Source organism: Prosopis cineraria, unplaced genomic scaffold (genome assembly GCF_029017545.1).
Source record: "Prosopis cineraria cultivar Desert tree isolate PC_DT_omini unplaced genomic scaffold, ASM2901754v1 PC7, whole genome shotgun sequence".
NCBI lineage: Eukaryota > Viridiplantae > Streptophyta > Magnoliopsida > Fabales > Fabaceae > Prosopis > Prosopis cineraria.
Window position 1 is genome coordinate 26,724,055 of NW_026555338.1, and position 10,885 is coordinate 26,734,939.

At 34.8% G+C, this 10,885-nt stretch overlaps 2 protein-coding genes across 2 annotated transcripts; both read right to left on the bottom strand.

Moving 5' to 3' along the window:
- Positions 1-787: 787 nt before the first annotated feature.
- Positions 788-5,031, bottom strand: LOC129315041 (probable protein arginine N-methyltransferase 3). The gene is made up of 7 exons (XM_054958549.1): positions 4,681-5,031; positions 3,668-4,219; positions 3,406-3,503; positions 2,764-2,842; positions 2,395-2,655; positions 2,131-2,298; positions 788-1,544 (listed from the first exon to the last, which is right to left on the bottom strand). Exons 1-7 carry the CDS (start codon positions 4,981-4,983, stop codon positions 1,086-1,088), a joined length of 1,920 nt encoding a protein of 639 aa, XP_054814524.1. The 5' UTR covers positions 4,984-5,031; the 3' UTR covers positions 788-1,085.
- A 3,413-nt stretch (positions 5,032-8,444) lies between these two features.
- Positions 8,445-10,885, bottom strand: LOC129316188 (cytochrome P450 71A9-like). The gene is made up of 2 exons (XM_054960487.1): positions 9,898-10,885; positions 8,445-9,108 (listed from the first exon to the last, which is right to left on the bottom strand). The coding sequence occupies exons 1-2, from the start codon at positions 10,837-10,839 to the stop codon at positions 8,485-8,487; spliced, it is 1,566 nt and encodes a 521-aa protein (XP_054816462.1). The 5' UTR covers positions 10,840-10,885; the 3' UTR covers positions 8,445-8,484.

Consider the following 10,885-nt stretch of genomic DNA (forward strand, 5'->3'; position numbering starts at 1 on the left):
ATTATTTACAGACGAAGATTAATACACGAAATCAATTGTTATTAAAATGAAACGTAAACTTATTTTTTTAAAATAAAATTTATTGTTACTTTTTGTTTATGATTAATTTATTTAAGAGGTTCTTAAATGTAATTTTCCATATATTATACTACTTATGAGATAAAATAGGTGTAAAAACTAATCAATAATCAATAATTAAGGTGCAAAAATATTTAATTATTTCCAACGTCCTTAAGTAAACAATGGTGTATAAATATTTATTAACTTTATAAAAGATATTAATATTCTCAATCCGTTAAAATAACACAATTTTAATGGTTAAATTATAAAGGTAGAACTTAACAAATTCAAGAAGATTTGTCTCTTTTATAAAATTTATAGGTATCTATACATTATTATTGACCACACACCATTGTTGACTTGACTTAAGAACAAGAAGATTTTAGAAAAAATTATCTTTATGACTTCTCCTTTCATTTTATATATTTTTGACCGTTTCTAAAAAAGAAAAAACAGAAATCTGCTTTCATGGAGTGATTCAAACCCACATTCGGAGGTGTTAAGTCTTACTTTAAATAATAATAATAATCACTCATATCGCAAATTTAAAATACAAAATATTAAGATTCTATTTCAGTCTTGTCAAATGTTTTATCCTGATTCCTAATTCTTTTTTTTTTTTTGGGCTTTACTCCTCTCCTTCCAATGTCTGATGCAGCAACAATTGATATTAGGCTAACTTTCTTGCTTTGTACTAATATTACATAAGGAAAACCACCCAAAAAAAGAAAAGAAATAGACGAGTTGCAATCTGATGAGTAAATAGTCACAAATTTGAAACTCAGTATTTTCAGGGAACCGCATTTTAAATCCAATACAATATTTTGCCTCTTCAGGAATCTTGCACATTCAATGTAGCAAAACTATGCACTAGTGCGCGCTCAAAGAACATGGATATTTCAGGGGACATAGTTACCCAAATAGCAGGAATCAGAGCTCTTAACATTACAAAACTGATTCTAAGCAGATAACAACAACAAAACTTGCCAGTAACATGTTTCTGCTATAGAGGTCCTTCAGCCTTTCTACTGCAGACTAAAGAGCTGTGCCGGCCAACTTCGTCTCCGACCATCAGTGCCAACACCAACAGCTTCTAAAGAAATGTCGATGCTGCGGTGCTCCGTTGATCGGACAATACTAACACGCAAATCAATCTTTACAGCTGGATAAACATTGGTGCCAATTGCTGCCACTTTTCCTGCATTAGCTTTCTCGTAACTCATGGCAATGGGCTCTCGAAATGTCAAAATTGTTTGCGACCAATGTGTTTTCGGCGTGTGTGGAGAAGTCGACAACACGGCTGGTGTTTCTTGGCAGAACCTGCTCGTAAATCCGGTTTCAAACCACAGGACAACTCCATAACACCAGCAACATCCTGTTTTTGAATCTAAATGTTTGGTGTGGGAAGAATTCAGCATTGGCTCCAAAGTAGCTGTTGCAGTGAAATCCACTTGATTAGGCTTCATAGTTGCCAAGTCAAAAGTCTGGAGGGGCAAAGGAAAATGCATATTGACAGTCAGCAAAAACTACAAATTGGGTTCTGAATTTACTGGAGAAGATAAATCATCCCAAAGTAAATTTACCACCTATGCTCAAAACAAAAGGCTTATTCTGCCACTATCAAAGAGGAATTTAATTCATCTATTGGGTACTCCAAACTGAGAATCAGAACGGCCCAAAAAAGACAAACATACACATAGTAAATTACTGTTTTGTCCCTGAAAGACAGCCAGCTTCACATTTTAGTCCCTCAATGATAGAAACTAGATATTTTGGTACCTGGTGTGATTGGGGAAAAGAGGGGAAGAGAAGCGCAGAGATAACATTTGATAAGGATATTACTTTCTGATGACATATAAACCATCAAGTGTCTTAAATTTAACAAGACAATTCACCATAAGCAAACATGGAAAAGTTTGAGTTTGATTACAATTGCATGTGCAGTTCAAAACCTATTTTAACTGATCATTAAAAATTGTGAAAAGCAGACAAAATATTCAGCACTGATAAGAACTCAACTACTCAAGTATCTCCAGGTGCAACACAACCACATTCAGAAAGTGAACCAACCTGAAGGATCACAGAATCGGTGACCAAATCTTCATAGTCCAAAACATCAACTATTGGAAATTGGGCAGCATCGTTCACCAACTCCTTGCCAATGCAAGACATGTCAAAACCACACACATTTTCCCAAAAAGGAAGGCTTGTACCCCCTTTTCCAAAACCTGCAACAAACTAGGAGAGAAATAGAACGAAAAAAAAAAAATAGAGTCAGACAAAACCACCAAAACAACAGAGAAAACCAAAAAGCCTTTGAGGAGGGGAACTCACAATGGTTGCTGTATCAGGAAGAATGGCCCCTCCAGGCTTCAACCACCGGTCCCGTGCATAGAGGACTGAGCTAAGCATAGATTCATACAGCAGGCAATATCCCATCCATTCACTTAATAATACATCAACACTCTGAGGTTGAAGTTCAACGTTTTTATCAACCTCTTCAACCATACCCTGGACCACTTCTATTACTCCCTTCTGGAGGCCATCAGCTTGACTTTGGTTTTTGCAATGCAAAAGACCATTATCATTTGCAACCTGAATTATAAGATTGACAAGCCAAAAAAAAAAAAAATACAGTAATTGTGTTGAAACACCAAAGATTGAGTTAAAAATAAAATTTTTTAAACTATCGTATAAGAAAACCTTAGACGCCACTGCTGCCATCTTGGCACTAGCCTCAATTGCAATCACCCTTGAAGCCCCTGCTTGAGCTGCAAAAAGGCTAAAGAAAAATGATCATAAAAAAAAAAGATATGTCAAACTCTTAAATTGAATGAATCACCAAGCATGGTAGATGATCAGAAAAAACAAAACATAATTCATAAATATACATCATACACATGTTTTTTGCCCTCAAAATTCATTTCATCATGGTCTCAGTTTAAATTGAATGAATCACCAAGCATAGTAGATGATCAGAAAAAACAAAACATAATTCATAAATATACATCATAGACATGTTTTTGAACTCAAAATTCATTTCATCATGGTCTCAGTTGGGAAAATTAATATATGGCTGACATAATTAAAAAAAGGGCTTCTATCTTATATTGCACTAATATCTACATGGGTAAGCCTCTAATTGAACATTACAATCCTTGAAAGAATTACAATAAAGAATAGTCCTTTGATTATGAATTCATATTTGGATTATGACACTATTAAATTTCAAAGATACATTAAAGAGAATTGAATCAGAACTTCAACAAAATTTTATAATCCAAGATTTGCTATAGAAAGTTGGCATTAGCAGTATAACAAATTCAATAAAATCATGTATCTCACCTGAGGATTCCAGTTCCACAACCTACATCCATAACTACAGCACCCTTTAGGAGAGAGGGGTTCTTCAAAATAGCATTACCATATGCATCCATTCTCACCTACGTGAAGAATGCTATGACTTTTATTATATATATATATATAGAGAGAGAGAGAGAGAGCACAGTAGATAGCATTTAATATTCCATTTGAAGCTTCAATTTTTCTGAAATTACAAATAAAAAATAATTTAAACAAGAAGCCTAAGAAAAAGAAACCAGCTAACCTTATCACTCAGCATCTCACGATGAATGCCAAATGAACTATAAGCTCCAAAATAATTTTCATTAACCTTCATGACGTGCTTTGCAAGACGACTTGAGGAGATAGATGTCAAATGACCTTCTTGATTCTTGTCATTTGATGAAAGAAACCCTCTCGAGTCCTTATCATTTATAAGATCCTTGTCCCATGAACTAGGACTGTCAATATCATTAACAGAATTAGTAGTTCCCTTTACACTAGTCATATCAAAGTCATCAGCATTAAGTACCATCTTTTCCACAGTATTTTGATCACCACCGCAAATCTCTTCAGAGTTCTTCAAATCCCCCACTAGTTCCTCCTCATTAATTGGTGTAAACTGCTCATCTTCAATTTCTTCAGATTCATCAAAACTGTACAACAACGAATCATCTTGTATGAACGGTTTTAGATATCTCTCATCATCCCATAGACACTTAATATCCTTGAAGTTTACTGTGTCATGCAAATGATTCTGTAAGTCTTTGTTGGACTGGCATGTCAATCCACAGCTCCAACATTTGTTATCCGCTACCTGGTGGAAGAGGGTAGGAAAACCCATAGTTGGTAAGAACATTTAGAAGTAAGCATCTAGTACCGTAAAAAAAAATTAAATTAAATAAATAAAATAGTTCTTTTGTTTTTCCATTTGGCCAACGCTTGAGTTCAACCATCCCTTCAATGCAAAAGATGAGCTACCATTGAAAGATTGCCTTTAGCTTCCACTTTATTATTCTCATCAACAAACCCACAGTACGAAGTAAAGAGAGAGCCTAGGACTCAAGCTAAAATGTTTTATAGTATCATTTAAAAAAAAGAGTTTTATATATGAATTCAAAACAGAAGGGCCATTGCCTTTTCTGGTGCTTCTCCAGCTGCAAGTTCAGTACAAACGGAAAACAATAATCCAATTCCGCAAATTTATTAAGTACTTAATAATACGATAACCTGGAGTGTCAAGCCAACCACAAACAAACCCTCTTTCCAAATTCTAACCTGTGAGCGTATGTAATTAATGAGTTTGAAAGAGCCATAAAAATCCAAGCTAAGATCTTTCCTAATGCGATGAAAATCAAAGCGGTGAACTTTGGCGCAGTGCTCAAACAAGGAATCGCACGAACTGTACTTGGAATCGCAGAAGAGACAGAGAAAATCCGATCCAGAGCCTCCCTCTCCTCCTTCATCGTCATCCCCGTTCCAGTCATCCCAGCCTTCGGGCTCCCCATCGTCGTCGTCATCTTCTTCAATTTCTTCTTCAACTCTGTAAGCTACTAGTTCGTGATTACCCCTAGAAGCCATTACAAGTTGTGATTCCGGTTAGTATAGGCTTAAACCCTAAACCCAAAGAACCGGTGAGGAAACGAAGTGTTTCTTTTATATATATATATATATATATATGTATATGTATATGGGTATGGGAAAAATATTTTACAAGGTGAAATGTTGAAATGAAGGTAGTTTTTAATTCCAATTTTAGGATGCATTTATATTATATATGTTTTTTTTTAACTCACTACAATGGGGGGAGAGGTTTGGGGTTTTTTTTTTTTTTTTAATCCTCCTACGCCTGCTGGATATAATTATCAAATATTAAATGAGAAGATATTTTTAGTGAAGATTTAAAATTTAATTAATTTAATTTTTTTAAAAAATAAAAATATTTTAAAATTTTTCTCTCAAAGCATTTAATTTTCCATGTTGTTTTAGGAGCAATGTTGCAAGACAGTGTAATGTTAGCCTGTTGTTAGTGTAACCGCTTGTTCACCATTAAATATTTTTGTTAACCAATAAAGTTACACGTGTCACTCCCGGATCTTTTCTTTTCTCAATTTCTTTCTCTTCCCTGATCGCCCTCCTTCGCCGTCGCTTATGATCCATCTGAGTCGAGGGGTCGATGGCGAGTTTCTCATAAGAGTCGCCGAAAGACTCAGACTTGTACACCCTGTACTTGTTGAGGTCTATGGAGCTCCAAGACTGGTTTCGCCTCCTCGTGATCATCGGAAAATCAGATTCATCCTCCTTACTCTCTTTCTAGCCCGTCATGTTCTCTCTCTTGCGAGCCATGGCTGCTCCAACGTCCCTCATTGGAAGTGCTTTCACTCAACTCCCTCCTTCGTTTCACTCCAGAGACGACTCTCCTTCCAATTCAAAATCCACTGCAAATTGTTGTCGTTTCCCCTCTCGTTTGCATGATAAGCGATTATTATTTTTTCCAACTACTTCTTCTTCACTTCGTTCCCCCCCCCAAGAACGTGCTTCGTTTATGTTGTTGCCGATTACTTCTGTTTGTATATATTCATCTAGAATTGTTTATGCTTGCTCTGCGTGACATAACAACCCATCTCTACTCCATCAATTTCTTGGAAATGGGGGTGCTCGAGCTGGCCATTTCTGGAAAGGCAATAAACAACAAAGACCTTTCGCTCCGACTTGGGCTTAGGGTCAATCCAGATTTTGGTTCTTTTAGGGCTGGTGTCTCTGTCCTTCCATTTCTTGGGGATTTGGAGCTATGATATTCTTGCCTTAGAAGTGATCTCCCTTTCTCTCTGCATGACGGTGACAGGAGCAGCAAGGAGTGAACAAATTGAGAGAGCAGAGATAGGAGAAGGGAAATGAAAGAGAAGGGACAGTGATGCACTGCCTATTGCTTGTGGTTGCTGTGTTTATTTCGACGAGATTGCCGAGCACATGGCATGAGATCATTAGAGCAAAAAGAGGAGAGAAGAAGAAGGAGAAAGAAGAAGAGAGAGAAGAAGTAATCTGGAAGTGACACGAATAATTTTATCGGTCAACAAAAATACTTAACGATCGTTATACTAACAGCAGGCCAACATTATATTGTTTTGCAAAAAATTTTGGATAATATTATTCCAAAAAAAAATTCAAATATTAAACGCTCCTGAAAAAGTACAAATTTTTTTCTTTTATCTTTTTTAACTACTAAACAGTAGATTATATTAGATACATAGATTCCATGAAGTTGTCTAGACTTTTAAGTTATCATCTTTTTTATTTTTAAACTCAATGATTTAATAATAAATAAATTCCTTTGAATTTTTAATTGTTTGGAATAGAATTTTTCATTGTTAATATAATATTTTAAAAAAATTATGATAAAATATTTAGATAAGTTGAATTTTGAGAATTAAAATCAAGGCATTATTTTAAAAGGTTTTTATTTATAGTTCAGGAGGCATTTGCGTACAATCTAATAAATTTAAGAGAACTACATCCATTGCTTATTGACGTGACAAGGCTTAGTTAAATTTTCTTTTGTCCAAAAAAAGTCAATTTTATCGATTATCAACAAATATTACACTTACTAATCCAGAAAGCAATAAAAGCAACATAATCATGCAACCAAACAAAAAGTAAGTGAAAGCATACAAACCTATAATACAACATAAACCAAATAAAAAATTAAAATACAAAACTTAAAAAAAAAAAAAGACAAACAAAAACTTCAACCAATACCTACCTAGTGCTGATGACACCTACCAGCAAACATTCTTTCATTAGGTACAATACGATTTAATTATTTAATTTTTAAGGAATGTCAGGTTGGTGGGATGGAGGCTTCCCTCTCCTTGTTTGCTTTAAAATTTGGAGGGAAGGTTCCCTCCTTCCAAATCCTCTCCTTTAAATTGAGAGAATTTGAATAAGAGGGATAAAATTTGTTATATTTTAACCAATATACTTTCTATAATAAATTTAAAAAATATAGATATATTTTTATAGTATGTAAACATTAATAAAATAAAAGTAAAATTGTTTATATATAATTATTTTTCCTTCCTTCCTCTCTTAAACCAACAAGATAATATCAAACCTTCTTTCATTAAAATCTCTTCTCTCTCCTTAAACCAAAGTACCAAACACACCCTTAAATTTTTCGTAGCATTTTTTGCAGTTTGAATAATTCCTCCAAACTTATTTATTAAAAAAAACAATGATGATAGTTAAAATATTTTTTTCATAATTCATCACAAAAAGATAATTAAAGTAATTATCACTTTTTTTTATAATTAGGTCCAAAAACAATGATAAAAATTAATAATTAATTGATTAAACTATATTTTTCTCTCATGTATGTAAGCGTTCAAAATCAATAGTAGTCAAATATTTTGCAAGTGTCAATAACAGTGTTTGGTAAGGGAAAAAAATATTTTTTAAAGAAAAGGAAATACAATTATCTCATTTTCTTTATAAATTTATTTTACATTTTCTTTCTAAAAGTACTTTTTTCCAAATAACAAACATGTGGTTTTTGTCTCCTAATGTTGATTTAGCATCAAACCCGAGTAAAAAATAGTTTACTAATAATTGCAATGTTATCGTGTAGAGTTTTTTAAGGTAAATGTTACTGTACATTGACTATTGACTAAATACTAGTCTCATACATGCTGGCACGAATTAGTTAAGCTTTTTCCTTAAATAAAATGGCAAGTATATTCAGAAATAACACTTTATTACCATCAGTTTAAAAAAAAAAATTAACTCTTTTCCGACATGAAAGATATCATATCAAAACTGGTTAGTGGTGTTACTACTTGCAATAGGGAAAAAAAAAATTCAAAGATTATTTCTATATTTCTTTTTCTTAACATAACAACTACCCCATGTTTAAATGGAAAGAAAAATAAGGAAGGAAGAAAACTATGGGAGAAAACTCTTAAAAATGATTAAAAAATTATTATTTTTAGAAATTTTTCTTCCTATTTTTCTCCTTTTTCTATCTTCTTTCCTATTTTCTTTCCATCTAAATCAAGTTTTAAAGTGAAATAAAGGAAATAACAACAACTAGGCATATACAGGGTGAGGGATTAGGCAAAGATGAGATTTCTTGTGCATTGTAACTCCAAATGCTTCTTGCATATCAAGTTCATGACTCTTGACCCCACTTGGAAGTTCCCAATCAAAACGATGCAAAAGATTTGCAAGTGTAAGCTCCACCATTGGCATAGCAAAACTGATCCCTGGACATCCTCTTCTTCCTGCCCCAAATGGCATCATCTCAAATTGTTGTCCTCCACCGTAACCATAATCCACTGAAGACCTATCCACAAACCTCTCTGGCTTGAACTCCTCTGGATTCTCCCACTCTTTTGGATCGGTCCCTATGGATTTTGCATTAACGAAAACCCGGGTTTTCGCCGGAATATCGAACCCTTTGATCTTGCAAGCCTCTCTGGTTTCTCTTGGTACTAGTAATGGTGCTGGTGGATGCAGTCTCAATGACTCTTTCACCACTGACTTGAGGTATATGAGGCTTCCAAGCTCTTCCTCTTCTATCATTTGTTTTCCTTTAGCAAATTTTCTCACCTCTTCCTGTGCTTTCTTCATTGAATTTGGGTTCTTGATTAGTTCAGCCATTGTCCACACCAGTGTAGCTGAAGATGTGTCCGTTCCAGCTAGAAATATGTCCTGCATATACCCACCATAGACAGTTCAATATTCTTGCTCCTTCAAAAATGCAATTTTTCACTAGCATGGAACCCTATTACCTCTTTTTAGTGCTCTTTGTAATGCCACAAACTTCTAATTCTTTTTCTCTCTTTTGAATCATTAGATTTTATAAAGAATGAAAGACATTTTAATATCTAATGGTGACGATACAATTTTGATTTTTTTTTATTTTGAAAGAAAACAAATCAAAATTGCACAATTTTAAGATATTTTCTTTAAAATATATTTAAAAAATGCAAATCGTAATTCATCGCAGTGAGGTATCAAGATGTCTCTATTTTATGTATAATCTAATAATCATAAGAAACCAAAAAAAAAAAGAAAAGAAAAGAAAAGTAGAGACATCAATTGGAGTATTAGAGGTCATCACATGAATTAGATTTTGATGCCCATGCCCTGCCAGCACTCAAAGCACTTCAAGGTAAAATCACAGAAGGAAAGAGGATGATAGCATAAGTTTGGGCCCACTCTTTTTGTGAGAGGTTGGGACCCAACATTTGTAATTCCTATCTCTTATGTGGCTGTGAATCTCTCCAATCTAATTACATGGATGTGCTGATTTCTGTCCAGGTTGACCAAATAATGGAGATACGAAAACAGAGTTGCATTAGTGGTCAAACCTAAACTTTATCTCTCTACATTATTTCGATGAGAGATTGGCGTCTTATTATTAACATATATTAATTGGGAGGAAGAAGCAAAGTTTTCATGTGGGAGAAAAAAAAAAAGTAATATTAACATAGTTACCAAAAGCACGCCTTTTATTTGGTCGTCAGTGATGGAGATTGGCTGATTGAGATCCTTCTGAAGTTGAATAAGCACATGAACAAGGTCATCATCATTATCATCAGCTTCATGCTTAGTATAACCTGAATCTCTATGCTCATTAATCACTGTGTTAAAGAAGTCATCCAATTCTCTAAAGTTCTTCTGAATCCTTCGATCCAGACCATTGAACTTGTTAAGCCATCCCAACCATGGAAAGAAATCAGCAAGACAGAATCCTCCTAACAGTTCCTGAGTTTCTCTGAGCATTTCATGAAACTTTCTTGCATTATCATCTCCTTCCTCATGCATGTTCTTACCACCAAAAGCAATCCGACACACAATTTTGTTACTCAGCAGAAGTGTCAGCTCGCTTAAGTTCACAGAGCTTGATGGTGATGATGAAGCTGAAGCAGCTATGGAGTCAAGTAAAAGCTTGAGCTCTTGAGATCTCACGGCTCGAAAAGCTTGAACCCTCCGGGAACTCAAAAGCTCCAATATCACGATCTTCCTCATCTGCCTCCAGTAGTCATCATAAGGAGCCAAACTCAGAGTTGAGCAATTATAGGCGAGACGTTTAGCAGCATACAACACAGGCCTGCCAGAGAAAGCAAGATCGTGGTTCTTGAAAATGTCTCTGGCCATGTCTGAGGATGAGACCACCAAGGTTGGCACAGAACCTAGCTGCAAGTGCATGAGAGATCCATGTTGAGCTGAAAGCTTCTGAAAAGTCCGGTGAGGCAAGTCGTCATCGAGCAAGTGAAGGTGGCCGATAAGAGGCAGCCTCGTCGGACCAGGAGGAAGGTTCTGGTAAACTGACGAAGAACCATTTCTAAAGTGTCTTATGAGTGACAAGAAGATGACGAACAAGAGAGTGACGAAGAAGACGATAAGGAATATTGTAATACTAGAGAACATCATCATGAGGTAGAGGAAACTAAGGTATTGTAATGGATAAGACTAGGCATTC

Bases quoted from the DNA above. Each gene is read 5' to 3' on its own strand.
- LOC129316188 (XM_054960487.1), bottom strand. From the start codon at position 10,839: ATGATGATGTTCTCTAGTATTACAATATTCCTTATCGTCTTCTTCGTC. The intron at 9,109-9,897 runs GTAACTATGTTA...GGGTATATGCAG, and splicing joins AAATAAAAGGCGTGCTTTTG to GACATATTTCTAGCTGGAAC.
- LOC129315041 (XM_054958549.1), bottom strand. From the start codon at position 4,983: ATGGCTTCTAGGGGTAATCACGAACTAGTAGCTTACAGAGTTGAAGAA. The intron at 2,656-2,763 runs GTTTTCTTATAC...CTTATAATTCAG, and splicing joins TGGCAGCAGTGGCGTCTAAG to GTTGCAAATGATAATGGTCT. The intron at 1,545-2,130 runs GTTGGTTCACTT...TTGCCCCTCCAG, and splicing joins CCGATTCTGTGATCCTTCAG to ACTTTTGACTTGGCAACTAT.